We start from the raw sequence: 21,065 nt of genomic DNA on the forward strand, positions 1-21,065 counted from the left end.
TGCTAACAGTGCAGACTGAGAACTTGAACACTATCTTGCATTCAAATTGTCTGAAAACTGAGGGGATTTAGTTGAATTACAAAAAGCTTATTTTTTCATACACTGACTCGTGTGGCTTTTGATGTTCATGTGTTAACATGAACCAACCTTTGAAATAAAGATAATTGTGCTGTCAACACATGGAGGTTTTTCTCTCTCTCTAGATAATCATAGAAGACATAATAAAGAACTAATGGTAGCAATATTGCGCTCACCTGTTTAAAACAGAATATGATATTAAGGGTCTGATTATTAAAGGTGCTCAGGATCCTAAGTTTCCACACCCTTCAGTGTGGATAAGGGCCTGATGCATGACTCCCATTAACTTCAGTTGGCTTTGAAGGAGCTACCAAGGGAAAGATCATAAGGTGACCCAGTTGAATTGCTTACCTTCCCCTATATTTTGCCATGTTGGTAGTTCTGGATGCTTAAAGTGCTGGGATACTTTGTTTTACTGTTTTCTCAATTTTGGTGGAGAGACTGTTGGGTAGTGTGGCAGGGTGAGACTCACTGGCACGGTGCCTTCTGCTGGTTGTCCTGGGAATTAGCTCTCCCAGCCTGGAGCACCCTCTGCAGGCCTGTATCTCACCTGCTGCTGGCCCCCATGTTCCTCGTGGACCTCTGTGTCGCTCTACATCAGGGTTCTGCCCCAGCAGTAAACCACAATCTTGGTTTTCCCACCCAGGGGAACCCCCAACCCTCTATCTCCACCTTGCCTCAGTGGCTATTGCTACTCACTATCTTGCCCCTGCTCACTGGGGCCGACTGCAGTCTATAAACCACTTATCGGCAAGCGGAGTTAGGACCTGCTGCCTTTGCCTATTCCCAGGCTGCCCCTCTGCAGCCCCAGTACCTTTGTAGGCCTTCATGAAGGCCTGCAGCCCGGGGTTCTACTAGGCTGGAGCTCCCCAGCTCCCTCTGCCCTTCCCTGGAACTGCTCCACCCTAGGTACCCTACTCAGCTTCCAGGCAGCCAAGTCCTTCCCTCTCAGAAACTAGAGTGTGTGTTTCCTTCCAGCTCCTGTTCCACAGCCCTCTTATCAGGGGCAGCTGGGCCCTGACTGAGCTGACCACACCTGTGGTCAGCAACACAGTCAGCTTCCCCCAGCTGTTCTCACTCTCCTTATTTCCAGCCACAGCCCACTCCAGGGCTGCTTTTAACCCCTTTTCTGCAGGAATGGGGCAGCTGCCCCACTACAGGTAGGGATTGAGGGAGAGAAGGTTGGCTGATGGAGACTCCTGTGATTGTGGGGCTTCTTTCTGAACCTCTGTCCGTTCACGCATCCAGGTGGAGTTCCTCTGGGCGGCGTCCACTGGCTCCCTTGATGCCTTTGAGGAGCAGTGGGCGCTGTCCGGGGTTCTCTGCTCGGTGTCCCCGTCAGGCTCCCTTCTTATGACCCTTTGACCTCAGTCCTGTCCCTGTTCTTTTATTAGTTGTCCCCCAAAATCAGTTGGGTTCTGAGGTCCTGTAGATCCTCCCCTTGGGCTGGGGGGGGATCCTTTAGCAGTGGGCGGGAAGCCCGCCCACTTCCCGGAAACCCAATAGGTACAGGTAGGGATTGAAGGAGAGGAGGTTGGCTGACGGAGACTCCTGTGACTGTGGGGCTTCTTTCTGATCCTCTGTCCGTTCAAGCATCCGGGCAGAGTTCCTCTGGGTGGCGTCCACTGGCTCCCTTGACGCCTTCGAGGAGCAGTGAGCGCTGTCCAGGATTCTCTGCTCAGTGTCCCCATCAGGGTCCCTTCTTTTGACCCTCTGATCGCACTCCTGTCCTTGTTGTTTTATTAGTTGTCCCCCGAACTCAGTTGAATTTTCAGGTCCCGTGGATCCTCCCCTTAGGCTGGGGTGGGGATCCTTTAGCAGTGGGCGGGCTTCTGCCCGCCTACTTCTCGGAACCCAATAGGTACAGGTAGGGATTGGGCTAAGTAAGTGGAGGAACAAAGGAAGGCATTTCAAATGGTGGGAAGCAGATTAGGGCAGCAGAATGGTTGGGAAGAAGGGAAATAGTTATATAATCAAAACAATTGCAGAAATGGAACAAAGAAGACATGGACTGAACTTAAACTGTGTCACTTTGCTGCTTGTTGCATCCGTTTCTTTCATTCCTCATTCTCTTCTTTTGAAGCTCTTGAGGGCACAGAACCTGTCTCATTCTCTTTGTGAATCTCTGTAATATGTTAATGACTAAATAGACCTTTGTTTTTTATATCATCTGAAAGATGGCATTTCCTTAAGTACAGTGTGCTTTGTCATTGTGCAAGAGTATTGGTTCAATGATAACCCACAAGAAAGAGAGCCACCTATTGAATCACCAGTATCATTTCCTTCCTTCAGTTCCTGGGATTTACATGGACTTCCCCTCCAAGCCGTAATCTGGCTCCTTACCTTATAAAATATGGCAACATAGCAAGGTTTAATGTAGTTACATGTTTATTGCTAAAGACATTTCCTGTTGGATTCTCTCTTTCGTGTTCAGTCTTTTCAGCATCAGCATTCTCTTTGTGATAGTCTCCTTTGTTATCTTGGTTACTTTTCTCCTGGCTTGATGGAATGTTGTCATTCAGTTCACAGTTCTTGATCAGCAGCTGCTTCTACGTCTGTGTTTCGTGAAGTCCATTTGTGGTGATGCATTAGCCACATGCATCTCTTAAACAGGAGAGAGAGGAACTTAATCTGGGCTCCCCGTTTCCCACAAACATGGGTAAGAATGTTTCTTCCATCACAGAACCTTATGTGAAGATGTTGGTAAGGGGAGCATGTTTTTCCTCTGCCCCTTCTGACCTAGGTTGGACCTGGCAGATGGCTATCTAGAGATTGTGTTTTAAAGTTAAACATGGAAGGGTGGGTAACCTGCTTTGTTATGTTTGTTTTGTGTGTAGTGATTTTTGCACCTTGTCATTCCATCCCCAGATCCAAATCTTGAAATTTAGAGAGTGCGGTTTTCTCCATGCAAATTTTTTAAAAAAATTCTTTATCAATCACAATTTTCCTTTGAGAATGTTGTAGCATTGGCCAGTCAGAAGGATAGTGACTTATAATTTCATGCTGAGTATTGGCCAGCTAGCACACCCAAGGCAGTCAGCTGACCATCTAAGGATCTGCCACAGCTTTGATGAGCTGTTTGAGTTTTGTTTTACTAGTGAGGAACCATCAGAGATTTCCTTTGCTCCCTTGGCAGTATGTGCAAATAATGTGGCTTAAAGGTATGGCACATCTTCAGCTAAGTAGTATGTTAGAGCATGCATTGAAGAACATGCTTGTATTTGTAAATTTCTTTGAATACAAACATTATCTCTAATGCTATGTATGAATTATGTATTTTTATTTAATATCTCCCACATCCTTTTAAAAAAACACCTTGCATTATTTTACCTGTTTGAAGAGGCTCTTTTGGAATTTGGTTTCATATAATTTTTTAATATAAAATATTATTCTGATGTATAATGTATTATTTTAAAGGTTCTGAAACTTGGACTCTTTTTCAGTTGAAATCTATGGAAATAAGTGCATTTCAGGAAAGGATTATTTAAACTAACTGGTGATACCCTGGTTTAAAAGTGAAAAATAAATCTGTCTTTAGTTGCTTTGGAAAGTAATGAGAATTTGAGACTGTATTTTCACTAGGTACACGCGCTTAGTGTGTTATCTCGTGTGTGTGGACTGTAAAATTTAAAGACATCGGCTATTCTGACCTCCTTTTCAAATTAGGTAACGAATGCTTGATACTGCAGGGATTCATTTTTTATTTGATCTTGTGACAGAGCAGAAACAGAATTGCTTCAGACAAACAGAATTGCTCAGGCTAAATGTAATGAATAAACCTAATAAATTAGTATTTGACATTTTGAGAGATTGGCATACTCAGCCCCTCTCAGAATGTGTGTGTATAACAGTGATCATCTACTTTTGTCAGTAAATTGAATAGAATAGTAACATTTTTTTTTTATTACATGAGTTTACTACTGCGATGGAATGGTTTAGCAAATTGAATGGGATTAATAGATTGTCTATGGGATTTACTTGGGTAAAGTCCAAAGGAATTGATTTGTCTTGTTTTCCAGGAAATAAGACTTGTATAATCCCATGTCTATTGTACTTGAAATTTGGTGTATTAAACACACAATGCTGTATGAACTAGATAGTCATGGGAGGCTTGGAATAAGTTAGTATCTGTGGCTGTTACATTTTAATGCTAACATTCTGTGAAGGTTTAAAAGGACTGAACTTGGTATCTTGTTGGCCCCAGTGCTGCAAACACACACCTAACCTCTAAAGTTACTCGCACTGAAATGTCTGCAGCATTGGGATTTAAGTAAATAAAATTCTCTCTCTGTGTCTCTCTCTCTCTCTGTCTCCCAATTATTGCCCCAGGTTTGGTTTGTGTCCAGTTTTCTGTCCTAAGCGAAACTAATTGTAAGTGACTTGTGAAGTGAAAACATGAAAGGAAGTAAAGATACCAACCAGTCGGAATTACATAGTTAAAATATTTCTTTAGAAAGCTAATCAGGTCAATTAGAAATCTGCTGATGAGACTGTCTTTTGTAGAGCATTAATGTGTTTTATTAGTGTGGTGATGTTTTTATATAACGGCGAATTACGTGTCTTTGATTCTGAATCTCTTTCAAAGTGTTCATGCAGCATCCACATGATACTGGTCTGAATGCTTAGGAACTACTTTTCTTAAAACTTTGTAACTGTTGTGCATAGAATATCAAAATACATGTTAATCTAATATAATTATACAGTTCAGGTTTGTGTTCTGATCCTCAGTTGCCAACATATTAACTACCTTCAAAAGGCTTCTTTGAATGTAGCATTTGGTCTGGAACCTTTAATAAAGTGTGTGTATTATACAGCTATATTTTATATTTAAAGAAATAGTCCAGCCTTGTATGTAAAGCATTGAAAGACTGAAATATTCTGCAGGATAGTAGGGGGGTTTAAACAGGGGCGGCTCCAGGCCCCAGCACGCCAAGCTGGGGGCGCTCTGCTGGTCGCCGGGAGGGCGGCAGGCAGGGTGCCTTCGGCGGCATGCCTGCGGAGGGTCCGCTGGTCCCGCAGCTTTGGCCGGAGCCGCGGGACCGCTGACCGGCAGAGCGCCCCCCCCGCGGCGAAATGTCTAGAGCCGCCCCTGGTTTTAAAAAGAGTATAGAGCGCTAATGTAATATAGCTTTTGGTTTGTCAGGTTCTGCTCCTTATGCACTCTTGCAAGATGAAAAAGTAGCAGTAGTGCCATCTGTTGGGCAGTGTTCTTTCCAAAACATTTTTTTATAAAATAATTTTTCTCATTTTCAGAACTCAAGTAATTGTTCACACTGCAGTGCAAGCTGATCAGTAAAAAAAATCATTTTTATATCTGGATATCTTAACACTTCCCTTACAAGAATAAAAGTTGATAATCTTTGGTGAGTGTGTGTGGGTGAGTGTAGATGTAATCTACTTAGCAATGTGTCACCCTCACAAAAAGGTTTCATCTTGGCTTTTATTTTCCTTGTCATTCTTGAGACATTTGCTTACCATACACACACTCTGTGTGTTTGTGTGTACTTTTAAAAAAACTTCACTCCAGCAGTCTTGTCAATAATAACTTTTAAACTTGCCTCTAGATCAGAAGGTGGACTTCAAGGTCCCAATCCTGCATCCACCTAAACATGTGCATATTTAAGCATGTGCTACTGAGCTTCTTGGTTAAGCACTTAGGGAAGTTTTCATAAGACATGGGAAGTGCATTAGTATAGGAGAAGTCAAGCTTTCATAAAACCAAATAGACTTTGCCCCATGTTTGGGTGAGAGCGGGAGTTTTACGATTCTGTTTTCTTTGAATTTAAACAGAGAAAAGAAAAAATCCCACAGCTGTAAGGGAGAGGGTGGGAATACACTGGCAAAACCCTAGTGTCCTGGATGCTGATCTCTCTCAATAAAAACCAAAAATGGTTATAATCACTCATAAGTAAGCCATTTATAATGATGCCATTTCAATGTGCAGCAGCATTGATATATTGGCTGTAGTGCTATGACCATCCCCTCAGCTTTTAAAGAATGTTTAGAGCTTAACACTCCCATTATATTTCTTAAGACAGAAATGAGAACTGCATTTCAACCTGTGAGATATGTGCCATGGTAACAAGAATTACTTGCATTAGTTGACGGCCTTACACACCACTGCTGAATTGGAGTTCTTTTGTAAAGAGTTGTTAATGTAGCTTATCTATAACTGAGTGGTGGTTCTTGTTTGCAAATACAAAGTCAGATCACTGCATGCCATAGTACTGTTACAAATGAGTTCTTTAAACTCAGCAAAACCTTGTTAAAATTCCTCATTCCTATAGTATCTTCATATGATGCTCAATGCTGACAATTATCACTGTTTCTGGTGGGTTTTTTCTTAAAGCCTTAGCTCCAGGATCCATGTTACGTCATTCAAATATCTTAGCTTTCACTTGGGGAAAAAAAAGAATAAGTTTCTAGGCTCTCATGGTTGCAGAGAAAAGCTTGAAAATGCAAGTGAAAAATAATTAAAAAACTAAAGGCAAACAAAACCCCATAATTTATTGCCTTTAAAAAAAATCATGATTTTTAAGCCAATTGATAACTTTCAGGGGGAAGGAGGCATTAACTCCTGATTTTTGAACTGTGGGGATTGACTATGCTGGTCCTGAGTCTCTATTCAGAATAGCTAATGGGGTTTTTGCTCCTCTACTTCTTCCTTTTGGTATGTGTAATCACTGCTTTCCTTTTCCCTACTTCTCTGCAGCTTCATTTGAGCAACTAATATTGCATGGTATATATTGGAGGTGGTACTCGATGTGAAGGAGCTAGCAGGAAGGTATTGGTAGAAACAGTACAGTGATGTAATTATTGTAATGTAATTATTTCCTGACCCTCTTCCAAATTCAATTAGGTCATATGGACATATCCTAAATTACACTAGAGCAAGCTTTTATTGTATTAATATATAATGTGCATTCAAACAGAGAAGTGGAAGATAAAATACACAGGAGTGGAGGTAAGAGGAAAATGAATATATAATGCTTTGAGTTACTGTGAACCATATGCATCCGAAGAAGTGAGTTGAAGCCCACGAAACCTTGTGCTGAAATAAATTTGTTAGTCTCTAAGGTGCCACAAGAACTCCTGTTCTTTTTTCATAGAAATGTCGTACTTCAATTTTTATTTTGTGAAGTAGAACTTTGAAGAGAAAATGTGTGTAACTACTTGTTGTGTCAGGAGGTTCTTTAGATCCGTAGGCATGTACATGCACCATCACTCTTTCTTTCAATATTGATATGTACAAGAATCTTCCTTGCCAAGGATCTGGATTCTTGTACCTTTCAATGCCCAGTACTGTAAACTCGCAAATATGGAGCTGATCAGCAGAATGGAAGTAACAATGTGAATATGTGCCTGGATCATGTGCATTCTGTACACATACATAATTCATGAATAAGTCAGGTGTCTAGAGAATGTTGTTATTACTCCTCAGCAGGGCTAAAATATCGCAAATTCACAGATTCCAAAGCCAGAAGGGACAATTGTGATCATCTAGTCTAACCTCCTGTATAACACAGAGTATTTAATGTCTCCAAAAATAATTCCTCGACCATATATTAAAAAAAAACTCCAATTTTGTTTTAAAAAATGCCGGTGATGCTTGGTAAATTGTTCTAGTGATTAATTACCCTGGCTGTTAAAAATTAAAGCCTTATTTCCAGTCTGAAATTGTCTAGTTTAATCTTACAAACATTGGATCATGTTAAACCTTTCACTGCTAGACTGAAGGTTCTCTATGATCAAATTTTTGTTACCCATGTAGATACTTGTAGACTATGATCAAGTCATCCCTTAACCTTCTCCTTGTTAAGCTAAATAGATTGAGCTCTTTGAGTCTGTCGCTATAAGGCGTGTTTTCTAATTCTTTAATCATTGTCGTGGCTCTTCTTCTAACCCTCTCCAATGTATCAACATCTTTGGATTGTGTACACCAGAACTGGTCACAGTATTCCAGCAACAGTCACACCAGTGCCAAATAGAAGTGAAAAAACTCTACTTCTACTGAGATTTCCTTGTTTATACATGCGAGGATCGCATTAGCCCTTTCGGCCACAGCATTGCACTGGGAGCTCCTGTTCCTCTGACTGCCCACCATGACCCCCAAGTGGTTTTTTGGTCACCGCTTCTCAGGATAGAGTCCCTCATCCTGTAAGTATGGCCAACATTCTTTGTTTCTAGATGTGACTTTCCATTTTGCCATATTAAAATGCTTATTGTTTGCTTGTGCCCAACTTACCACGTGATCCAGATCACTCTGCATCAGTGATCTGTCCTTTTCCTTATTTTTCAGTTCTCCAATTTTTGTGTCATTGGCAAACTTTATTAGTGATGATTTTATATTTTCTTCCAGGCCATTAATAAAAATGTTTAACAACTGATCCCTGCAGGACCCCACTAAAAACACTCTCTTGATGATTCCCCATTTACAGTTATATTTTGAGGCCTATCCGCCAATTTTTAATGCATTTAATGTGTGTTCTGGCTTCTTAATCAAAGTGTCATAAGTACCAAGTCAAGGGAAAGGATTCCTAGAAATGATTCTCTTTAATCTCTGTTCAATTATACCTCTTCTGTGACATCACAAACATACATCTCTGTAACAGTCTGAGACCTGCACCTGGCTTCAGTAAGATACCTTCAAATCAGAAAAGCTATGCAGAAAATGAAAAACATTCCAGCACGTACTGCTTGGAGTTGTGATTTATGTCAAATAGCAGAATGTAACTTGCAAATGTAACATGTAATATAGCTCCCAAACACTTGATTTTTAGCTCACTTAGTAAACCTACTCTTTATGGATTACCAAAGCCCCAAGTCAAATTCTTAGCTCTGAGGTCATGCAACACACACCTGAAGTCCTAATACCATAAAATATGTTCCAGTTTTAGTCAACCAATTTGCAGAGTCAATTTTTGTTTGTTTTGGGATTTTATTTTCAGCTGATTATCCACCACGACCCCCAGATCTTCCCAGGATAGAGTCCCCCCCCTCGTGTAAGTATGGCCAACATTCTTTGTTTCTAGATGTATGACGTTCCGTTTGGCCATGTTAAAATGCTTATTCTTTGCTGGTGCCCAGCTCACCCAGTGATCCAGAGCACTCTATCCTCTTCATTATGTACCAGTCCCCCAACTTTTGTATCATCTGTAAACTTTGTCAGTGATGATTTTGGGTTTTTTTTCAGGTCATTAGTAAAAATGTTAAATAGTATAGGGCCAGCAACTGATCCTTGCAGGACCCCACTAAAAACACACCAGCTTGAGGATTCCCTGCTTACTGTTACCTTTTGAGGTCTGTCAGTTAGCCAGTTCTTAATCCATTTAATGTGTGACATTTTAATTTTATATTATTCTATTTTTAATCAAAATGCGTGGTACCAAGTTAAACACCTTACAGAAGGCAAGATCAACACCTATTACTTTTATTGACCGAAGTTGTAATATAATCAAAAATAGATCTATAGACAGGGTCTATTTTCCATAAACCTATATTGACTTGCGTTAATTATGTTGTCCTCCTTAATTCTTTATTGATCGAGTTCCATATCAGCTATTCCACTGCCTTTCCTGGGATCAGTGTCAGACTGATGCCTATAATTGTCTCTGTCATCCTGTTTACCCTTTTTAAATATTGGCACAACATTACCTCTTTTTGAAGTCTCCTGGAATTTCCCCATGTTCCAAGACTTACTGAAAACCAACATTAACAATTCAGTGAGTTCCTTAGCAAGCTCTTTTGAAACTCTTGGGTGCAAGTCATCTGGACATGCTGATGTATAAATGTTTAATTTTAGTAGCTACCCTCTTCTTTTGGGATATGGATTTTCAGGGACTTAGAAGTTGCAATACTGGATAAGATGGTTAGTTCCTTTTGGCTTGTGTCATGCATGTGACAATGACTGCAACATCTGATGCTGGTACTTCTGAGAATACTAATGGAATGCTAAACTGTATTATACTGTTCAGCTGCTAGGTGGTGTGTGTGTGTGTGTGTGTGTGTGTGTGTGTGTGTGTGTGTGTGTGTGTGTAACATACACTAAGGTAAAGATCACAACAACCATTCCTGGCAGTGCATTAAATTACTCCTGAGGGCATTTTGCACCAAAAATTTAAAAATTCTGTGTACAATATTTTAAAATTCTGCAAATGTTATTTGTCCAAAAACTATGGAGGCTCCAGCATGGCACTGGGGAGCACAGGCCACTGGCTGTACAGAGGTGGGAGATCACTGTGCAGCTCCCCTATCCTGGGATATGGATTCAGTGGTGAGGCTGACACAACTCAAGGACTGGGCCTGCCCCAGAAACACCACAGAGCCCTGCCCCTCTATGCTAAGTGCATCAGGTGTGGGCAGGCAGGCTCAACAAGGCAGGATCCAAGTGTGGAGGGGCTTAGTGTGTGGGGGGAAACCAGGTGCAGGTTGAGAGGGTTCTGTGTGGGACAATCTGGGTGCAGGTGGCTCAATGGGGGAATCCGGGTGCTGAGGGGCTCCGGATGCACAGGTGCTTGTTGGGGGGTTCTAGTGCAATGGTAATGGAACTCTGCAGGGGAGGTCCAGATGAAAGTGGTTGGGGCTCAGCAGGTGGAGTCTGAGTGTGGGGGGGATAGAGCTCAACAGGGACAGGCTGGGTGTGGGGGACTCAGTGGGAATGGGATCCAGGTGCAGCTGGTTAGGACTTGGGGCGGGGGGGGAATCCGGGTGTGGGTGGCTCATTGGGGTGGTGCAGGGGCTCATTGGGGAGGGTCTGGGTTCGGGGATGGGTGGGACTCAGCAGGATGGTCTGGGTATGAGGGGGTCTGGATGCCTGGGGGTTGGACGGATGGGGGAGAAGTTCCTGTACAGCTGAAGAGCAATGGGTGCAGGAAGCCTGGGGTTGAGGACTTTGCAGAGCTTCCTACAGCTGGGGGAGAAATCTGGGGGTGGGAAGTCCTCCCCAGCCCAGCCTGGACTAGCAGCCTAGCCTGGTACAGGGTAGGAGCCACCCCCTGGGCCTTCACCAGTCTCCCCTCACCCCACAGTGATTTACCTCTCTGTTGGCTACCCTGGGCACCCAAAACATACTGCTGGAGAGAGTTGCATGACTGCTTTTGTCAATTCCTTTGCTTCCCTGTCAGAAAGTCATTTTTCTGCAGGGAAACAAAGAAATCTGTGGAGAACAAATTCTGTGCATGTGTGGTGGTGCAGAAATTCCCCCAGGAGTAATGAAAGGATCTTATAATGAACACATCTGGTGTGTGTCTCTGGGAAGGAAGCTCTGTAGCCAGTCATATCTGGTAGAGAAGACTAACCTACTCATAGTCGTCATGCAGCCTAGGTGTACATGACAAAAATAACCTCTTTCTTCCTATTTATTTCCTTCTGCTCCCAATAATGTATCTAACAAGTGCATTGGTGCTCATGAAAAGTAATTCCTTCTTGATACCCAGACATAATAAGTTTATATTATGGAATTTTGATTTTCAGACGTGCTTCACTGATGGTCATAAAATTAAGTTCTGCAATCATAGATTTTTTCTAGCTTCACTGAATTCCATTCATTACTGAAAAGTAGTCAGCTCTTGGGAGAAACAGAGAATAATACACTGCACACAGCAATACTAACCTGCCATGCAGGATAGGAGGTGGCGATTACCTGATCCAAGCAAAAGTGCAGGGGAAATTTTAAGTTGTTTCAATGTCATGTCTTGTGTTTTGAATTTCGCTGCAATTCTGGGGCTAATACTGTTGGTCTTTGAGGTAATGGGATCTTCAGAGGTTACATGCTTCTGGATATCTAGACTTAATTCAAAAAGAGTGCACCTTCAGAAACACAGTGCCCCTCAACATCCTGCTGAACTTTATTGATCTCTTAGAATGATCTTGTTCTACTATGTCACAGGGGGCTCTGATTTCCCTGTGAAGCATTAGGTTCTTTAGTATGTATGTTTTAGGTTGAGCCTCTGTTTTCTTTTCTGTCACGCTTCTATATTTTTACAGCTTCACACAAAACATTTTTCCTCAGTATGATGTTGGAATCTTTTCTGCTCTGGTTTCTGCATAGTGTTTGACGTATTTTTGTGGCAAATAGACTATTTAATGCTCGTAGTCTCTTTGGATGCATATTGATGCATTTACTATGCCACAGTAGAACAGAGCTTTTGTTATGCATTGTCATGTAGCAGAACCATTTATATATCACAGGACTGCTTCTTAAGTGGTGTGTGCTTAAAAAAGGGCTTTAAAAAGGGACTGTCCCAGACAAAACGGGATGTATGGTCACCCTATGTATCTTTCATATTTTTCTAATCTTTGTTGCTTCTGCAAAATATAAAATATCAAGTGACACTATCTAAGAATAGATAGATGCTCTCACTGAGAAGGGAATGTAAAGAGGGGCACTGATCTGTTATCTTTTGTCATATACTTTACTGTCAGGTGTATAGCAGATAAAAACCCTGCATCAGGGAAGCTTCAGATTGACTTGTTCATGCTTTTCTTAATAAAGGGAAGAAAAATCATAAGGGCATGTTTACGCAAGCACTTAATGTGCTTGAAGTTGGGGTCTACATCTACAGTGCGATAGCCTGCTGCACACTAACTGACCATGTGGACCCTGCTGCTGTGCACTGAAAGTTCCTTAGTGCACACTGATGTACTGTGATATAGCTCAAATTTAATTGTTAATCATTGGTGTGGCTGAAATCAGAATTCTGAACCTAAAGGGAGCTTCTGCTATGACATGTTTTTAAAAAAAATAAATCTTTTTAACTAGCTTGGAAAAACAAAACAATGAGAATGTGGAAACGATGTTCAACTCTTAAACCTATTGCATAAAATTAATGCTGGCTGGCCTATAGTGAGAATAAGTGGTTCAGCTTGTGTACTATACTTGCCTCCCAGAGGTATTGTAGTGATAGATTAGTATGAGTTTGTACCTTGCTTTGAGAATGTATATTTCTATGAGTGTTGCATATTTAAAATGCACCACTTCTTGGCAGGGGTGGCTCTAGGTATTTTGCTGCCCCAAGCACCGCAGACAGGCTGCCTTCGGCCGCTTGCCTGCGGGAGATCCCCGGTCCTGCGGATTCAGCGGCACGCCTGTGGGAGGTCCATCGAAGCCACAGGACCAGCGGATTGTCTGCAGGCAAGCCGCAGAAGGCAACCTGCCTGCCACCCTCGTGGCGACTGGCAGAGTGCCCCCCGTGGCCTGCCGCCCCAGGCACGTGCTTAGCGTGCTGGTGCCTGGAGCCGCCCCTGCTTCTTGGAATGTTTGCCATCTTGAAAGCATGGCTAACTTCATAAACCACATTCTTTAAAATGTAGGAGACAACTGTGCAATTTCAGACAAATCTTGATCTTCAAAAATGAAACAAAAAGAAAAATAAGTTTTGTGCTGATATTTCTTTCTTTCCATGTTTCCTCTCCGCATCTTCTAGGTTGTAAAGAGAGCTTTCTCCTGCTCTATTGAGGGGGAAAAAGGTAGATCTTTTCAGAATAGGATTGGGCACTGTAAGGTTATAGTAGCATCAGAATGGAATGCTTCAGTTGCTGTGATATTTAGAACCTGGAGCAGGGTATGCTTTCATCCCTGATGCATGTGAATTTGGGGTACTGTGTAGCTTAAACCCTTTCTTTATAAGACCTTTAGGAGGAGAGAGATACCCACAACAAGCCCTAGGTACAGGTACCTCTAAGAAAGATACCCCTAGAAAGAGTTGGGACATGTTACACCTTATGGTCATTTCCCCCCTGCAAATGTCAGAAAACAGTTGGCACCCCCTACACTTTGTATATCTATCTAGATATCTAAGATGCATCTTTTATTGTGATTTTTTTTTTAAGTGCTAGCTTACCCACGAAAGCCTGTCCTAGGCCTCAGCTGCAAAAATCAGAGGCACTGAAATATTCTAGCATAGTGCTGCAGTAACTCCACTTCCTTGTCTTCGGTGATTACTGTCCTATGTGATCAACAGAGCAGGACAAATCATATGTCACATGAATATGGAGCACTTGAGAATAAAATCTGCCTTGTAATTTTTTCTCAGAAAAACAAGATTACCTTTTATTTTATAGGGCTGTCCCAAATTTTAAGTGTGAGGTTTTGGGTTTAAAAACCATTTGAATGGTGGCAAGCATGCCTTCTAAATGCTGGGCAGGGTAAATAAGAAAACTACAGTTTAAGAATATTCCTTGAGTTACTTTACTAATTACTGAAAATGTTTTGAATGCATAGACCACTACCTTACAGAACAGTTTGTTCATGAAGAAGGAGGGAAGAAGAGGTACTGAAATAACTTGAGATCTACTGGTGAAAAGCACTATATAAGAGCGAGGTATTGTTGTGACATTTTTTTTTATTTTAAAGTAAATTGATACAGATTTTGTTGCCCTTCACACTATTGATTATGGTGTCTCATCCCTTTCCCCCTGCTCTCATTCTCTTTCCCAGCTTCTTTATTCTTTCTAGCTCAGATTCTCCATGAAAATAGGCTGAGCTAAAAACAGGGTGTGCTGGTTGTTTAAAATAGTTTTGCCTTTTCAATGCACTCAACTTGGGCCATGTTCTGGTACCATATAGAGGACCCCTGCGCCTGAACCAGAGACCTATTGACTTCAGTAGGGTTCCTCCCATGCCCCACAGGATATGGGGTATGTAGTGATGTTTCCTATGCTGCTGGAGAAAGGTGTTCCATCTTCAGTTTTTTTGAGGTGTGTTAATCATTTGTTGTATTGTGCTGGAACACTTGAATTTGTGTGCCTCAAGGAAATATTAATTTATCACTTCCAGTTGTTTCAAAGCCTTTATTTTAAAATCCTATTTAGATGTGAAGCATAAAGCACGTTTTTGGATGCCTGCTTATCCTTTGGCCCTGTCTCCAAAACTGCCGTTTGTTGATCCAAACAGTGATTGCGTACACACTGCAAGGTGACTTTTGTCGGGGAAAATGCCTGGTTTTGGTGACAAAATACATCCTGCCTCACAAGAGATTTACGTCTTTTTCCTCTACTTTTCTGTCGACAAAGAGCAAGTGTAGACACCACGTTTCTTTTCATCACTATAATTGGCCTCCAGGAGGTGTCCCAGAATGCCCATTCTGACTGCTCTGGTTAGCAGTTTGAACTCCATTGTCCTGCAGACAGGTAAACAACCATCCGCCTCTCCCCCTTAGAAACCCTGGGAATTTTTAAAATTTCCATTTCCTGGTTCATCCTTTACCACCAAGCATCTCTATGTTTGTGTGTGCTGTTTCATGTGCAATAAAAGCAAACTTTTATAATGGTAAATCATCTTTATTTTTTTTCTACAAGGTGAGATTGCAGGCACTGTCAATACATGTACAGGCATTTTAATCACTTTAGTACGGGAATATATAAGGCCCCAAATGTCACCATTGCCCCCTAGGAAAATGACATGTAATGTAACATTGAAGCAAAAGGCACTTTCAACTGTCATCCGGCACCTACTGAGCCTATTGTTGAACCACTCATTACTGCTGTCCAGGTGTCCCGTGTAAGGTTTCATGAGCCATGGCTGTAAGGGGTACGCAGGGTCCCCCAGGAGCACTATTGGGATTTCAACACCCCCCACTGTAATCTTCTGGTTAGGAAGGAAAGTCCCTGTTTGCAGTTTTCTGTACAGGCCAGTGTTCCTGAAGATGCATGCATTGTGCACCTTCCCAGCACCCAACGTTGACGTCAGTGAAATGCCCACAGTGGTCCACAAGTGCCTGCAACACCATGGAGAAATACCCCTTCCTGTTGATGTACATTGCAAGGTGGTCTGGTGCCAAAATTGGAATGTGTGTGCCATCTATCACCCTTCCACTGTTAGGGAAACCCATTTCTGCAAAGCTGTCCACTATTTCACGCACATTTCCGAGTGTTGCAGTCTTTCATAGCAGGATGTAATTTATTGCCCTGCAAACTTGTATTAATGCAGCCCCAATGGTCGATTTCCCCACTCCAAATTCATTCATGACCAACCGGTAGCAGTCTGGAGTTGCCAGCTTCCACACAGCAATTGCTACATGCTTCTCCACTGAGGGGGGCAGCTCTCATTCTGGTGCCTTGTGCCACAGATCTGGGGCGAGCTCCGCACACAGATCCACAAAGGTGGCTTTCTGCATCCGAAAGTTCTGTAGCCACTGCTCATCATCCCACACTTGCATAATGATACGATCCTACCATTCAGCGCTTGTTTCATGAGCCCAAACACGATGGTCTACCCTATGCACCTGCTCTGTGAATGCCAAAAGCAGTCTAAAGTTGCTCCATTTACAAATGTAGGTGGCTAAAGATTCTGATAGGTGCCTGCTGGGGTTTTCAAAAGTGCACTCACCTACATGCACCTTTTAGTCACCTAAATATACCTTTGTAAATCTAGCCCTTTTGTCACTAAAACAAGCTGTGTCTCTGGATGCATTTGTGGAGCAAATCTGTTGAGGGGAAGGTGTTACTTTTCCATAGTCAGTTTTCAGAGATGAATTGCAAAGGACTGGGGGAGAAATTTACTTTTTGCTATTTCATACTTTTAAGTGTTAAGAAGACCTGAAAAACAGGTGTGTTTTTTATTTGTAAGTAAAAATATTATTTCTGCTTATTTTAGTCTTGGAGATATCAGGAATGTCAAATCTGGACATGCTTGGCTTTACTGGAGGACTATTTGTCAGTTTTGGAGGATGTGTATTGTGAGATTTTGCACATCGGTTGAAGGGGTGAGGTGCGGAATCTTTCACAAAGATGAATATTTTTTTCCAAAATGTTGATTACTCACTGGAATTAAATGGATATTAACAAATAAATTAAGAGTTTTGAGCAGTATAAAAATTTGTTTCTCTCTCACTTGCTCAGCTTTAAGTTTATTGACTCTTGTGACATATTTTAACTCATTCTCCCGTTGCTATCAAGTCTCCTGGATAGACAAGATCAAGGACAAACGTTAAAGAAAATTTCAGGGAGGGAATGATACTGAATGCTATGGACCTGCAGGGAAACACTAAACACTAAAGGAGAGGAGGGGAAATGAGATGGAAGGGGAGAGAGAAACCAAGCAAATGGAAGTGCTGAGGAGAGAGAAAAGAAATATTCAGTGTTGCCAACTCTTGCAGTTGTATCATGGGTCTTGTGATATATAGTGTTTTTCGTACAACCCCGGTTTTGTGGTTATGTGTGAATCTCAGCTTTCATTTAAAAAAGTAAGTTTCCAGCCATTGTGGTTATGAAGAAAAGCTTGAAAACACAATCCCTAAAGGCTCAAAACCCATAAAGCAAATGAAAAGAGCCCACCATTTATTTTTATTTTTAAATCTCATAATTTTTAAGTCAGTCTCATAACATTTGAACACTTATTGAAAATAGAAAAGGTTAAAATGATTTAATGAATATTTAATGCATTTTATTGAATGTAGATTATTATAAGTGAAAGAATTTTGAATGTGTCTTATTTACTGTCATGTCCTAAACTGTTTGAAATATTTAAGTTTCAAATGCTGAAGATGCTTGGGTACTAGGGTCATTAGCACCAGTATAAGAACCTTGATAGATGTTTGTTTGGACACAACTGTATTCGCTTGATTTTTGTGCCCAATTGTGTGACCTTACATTTTACCCAAAATGTAAAGTTTTATGAAAACAATGTGTATTAAAACTTAAATGTGTAATGTCCCTTTTAAAGACTAACATCTTGGTATGATTTTAGCCTTTAGTGCAGAAGATGACATTCACATATTTGAAGAAATATGAATAAGAAATAACTTCATTACTGTTTTAGTATTGTATACTGCAGATATGCAGTATTTTTAATATGGTTTTAAAGAATATTCTGAGGTACAGAGCTTGATAAATAGTCTAACAGTTTGATTGCACTTACAAGTCCATCTGCAGAAAATGAGAACACCTCTGTGTTTGTGTATAACATTTTGTGTATTGTTAATGGCTGCAGTACAATGCAATCTTATTTTTTAATTGAGTACTGTCTGCTGTGTAACTACAAATTACCATATTATTATTTAGAGTACAGAAAGTAATTTTGTGTTCGTATCTTTATCCCTTTAGTGCAAGGCTGCTGGAACAATTTGTACAGTGGGGGTGCTGAGAGCCATTGAATCAAACTGTAAATGCTGTATATAATGGAAACCATATCAAGCAACAGCAGCCACTATGCTTTAGTGTTCAAGCCTTATTTTCCTTTGGGTAGTGTGTGTGAGGGAGAGGGAGGTTTGGATGAAAGATGCTACATTAAAATGTATTATATTTATTGCCTCTTCAGCCCGGGTCAGCCTCAGGACAGCATGAGGCTGTGATAATGGAGTAATAAGGAGCATTAAACTGTAACAGAAGCCTCCTGCCTAGAATCAAATTTTATATGTAGTGTAATTGAAATATATTACCCCCTCAGAAGCAAGCAGAAAGTTGTATGCAAATATTTTTTTAATTGGCCATTTAATCTTAGAATAAATCCCAGTTGCTAAAGGGGTTATGTTGAATCCTTGTTTGTGAGCTTCAAAAAGAAGCTGTGGAGTCCTCGAAAATAAGCAGTTGGACTCTTTTTAAGGAGGAGCCATATCTGATATAACTATGGCCAAACAATGTTTAGCAGTTGATATAGGCAGGCCAAACTGTGCTCCAGAAAAGAGCGAAGTGTGGTTGCCATCTCCTTGTGCATCAGGAATCAAATAAACCTTGTCCCTCTTTATGCCAGCAGTAAAGGTCATTTACAGTATAGGGGTAGCTCATGGCAGAAGAGGCATGTTTGGAATAGAGGTTCAAACCTGGCTCATTTTCCAGAACAGGCGGAAGCAGGAAAGGCTAACAGACGTGTATCCTCACCAGCATAATCAATGTAAACAACTGTGGTGCAGAATTAGCTCTTGACTAGCCCTGGAATAACTTGCTCCTTCCTCCCTTACCCGAGATATAAAAAATTGTTGCCTACTTTTTTTAAAAGGGAGTGGAGGTTTTCAGTGCCTCCATTTCTGGATGTCCAGTTTGAGACACATTTTAAGAAGCTTGATTATTCAGAAAGTGTGGAGTACCTACCTTGGAAATCTTTGCGGAGAGTTTCCCCTGCAAACTGCAGAAATATATATATAGCACTATAGAGACACTCTGGTCAAATTTATATAGCAGGGGTCAGCAACCTTTGGCATGCGGCCCTCCAGGGTAAGCATTCTGGTGAGCCGGGCCAGTTTGTTTACCTGCTGCGTCCACAGATCAGCAGCTCCCACTGGCCGCAGTTCGCCGTCCCAGGCCAATGGGGGCGGTGGAAAGCGGTGGCCAGCACATCCTTCAGCCCGCGCTGTTTCCCACTGCCCCCATTGGCCTGGAGCGGCAAACTGCGGCCAGTGGGAGCCACGATTGGCTGAACCTGCGGATGCGGCAGGTAAACAGACCAGCCCAGCCTGCCAGGGTGCTTACCCTGGCGACTATGCGTCAAAGGTTGCTGACCCGTTATATAGCATAATAGGGGATGTCTGGTCAAATTCAGCCAACAGTTTAGGCAGTGTAAGATTAAGCTCCAACAATTTCTCAAGGCTTCCTCATATTATAGAAAACTGCACTGAGTTGACTACATAGATGTAGTTTGGTCGACACCTAGTGTAGACATATTGTCAGCCTGTACACCTGAAGTAAAATTAGAGATTCCTGTACAGTCTCTGTTTTTTAAAATATTTATTTATTTGCATGGTTAACCAAGGTAAGTGATTTTAGCACAGCCATCGGAAGTAGTAAACAGCAAAAGGATTGCAAAAGATACTGACGTTTCTGTAGGTTGAGCAGTAGGTTTTATTTATTTATTTGACCCAATGATACATTTAAAAAAAGGGGGGGGCGGTGCTATATGATTGAGACCATTTTTTGAGAGGGTTTGCTCACTTGGAACCTTGTAAGTGCCGCAACAAAGAACTCTGGTTTCTCTCGGCCTCCCATCTGTCCCAGAGGCATGCGAACTGAATGGGCAGTAGGGCGCTTCCAGCCCCCCCACCGTGTGCGTCGGTGGGTAGCCCCGGCTTGTGGGTGCTCCGGAGCTAGCCGCCCCTCCCTGGTGCAAGGCTCCGAGGCGGGGTCTTGTACGGTGCCCCCACGCCTCACCTGCGCTGTTCGAGTCCGGCACTAGAGGCGCATTTGCTCAATCCCTGCTCGGCTCCTTGTTCCGGGCCTCTGTGAGCTGAGGAGGCGGAGCTGCAGCTACACCCCGCCCGTTGCCGCTCAGAGCACCCGGCTTTTCCCCGGCAGCCGCCGCTACTACTGCCGGCGGATCCGGGCCCCATGCGAGGATGGCGGCGTCGCCGGCCCGGGAGCTCACGCAGAACCCGCTGCAGAAGATCTGGGAGCCCTACAACAATGGGCTCCCGGCCAAGCACAGCGCCCAGCGCGGGGGTGAGCACTCGGCGGGGAGTGGGCGAGCTGCGTTATAACCAGGAACAGGAGAAACAAAGGGATCGGGGGAGCTGAGACACAGGGGTTGAGGGTTCAGCAGATGGATAGGGGATTGGGCAAGCAGGATAGAGTCTGGGGGAGGTGTAGTGCGGGTTGTATGCAGCAGAAAGGCAGGAGAGGGAACAGCTTACCTTGGGGATGTGAGTGTTGTAAAAGCTGGCTGGGTAACAGTGTGTAAAAGATAATAGGTAGCAGGACAGGATTTACGGTAGCAGGGACTGAGAGACCTTGGGGGAGAAGTGCATGTTTTTTGGGAGGCAAAATAGAAGGGGACTGTGCAAGATGGGACTCGACATAGGAGACAGTGGAGGAGGTCATGTTTAGGGGAGAAATCGGGGGGAAGGGACAACAGTGTCTCCGGCAAATCTGGAGTTGGGGCAATGCAGGTGAGGTGGTAATAGATGGAGATGGGATTGGTGGGTCATGGGAGATGCAAAGAACTTGATGAAGAAATTGGATGGGGAAGATGCTTAGAGGTGAGGTGATGGAATTGAGGGGCAGAACAAGACCTGCCCTGAAGAAAAGATTGGAGGAGGAGTGCAAGAATTGTGAATATATGG

General features: G+C 42.4%; 1 protein-coding gene across 5 annotated transcripts in view; it reads left to right on the top strand.

Annotated features, from left to right (window-relative positions):
- PFKFB4 (6-phosphofructo-2-kinase/fructose-2,6-biphosphatase 4) overlaps window positions 1–21,065 on the top strand; it is a 105,990-nt gene that overhangs the window by 25,962 nt on the left and 58,963 nt on the right. Inside the window, exon 2 of one of the 5 annotated variants that reach the window (XM_050957831.1) lies at window positions 2,601–2,737. The exons of 3 other annotated variants lie outside the window; for them this stretch is intronic. In XM_050957831.1, the coding sequence (XP_050813788.1) occupies window positions 2,734–2,737 (4 nt within the window). In that variant the 5' untranslated portion in view covers window positions 2,601–2,733. Of the gene's footprint in view, window positions 1–2,600; window positions 2,738–20,282; window positions 20,446–21,065 lie in introns of those variants that run through there. One more of the 5 variants, XM_050957829.1, reaches the window with a different exon arrangement.

This window comes from Gopherus flavomarginatus, chromosome 6 (genome assembly GCF_025201925.1).
Source record: "Gopherus flavomarginatus isolate rGopFla2 chromosome 6, rGopFla2.mat.asm, whole genome shotgun sequence".
NCBI classification, from domain to species: domain Eukaryota; kingdom Metazoa; phylum Chordata; order Testudines; family Testudinidae; genus Gopherus; species Gopherus flavomarginatus.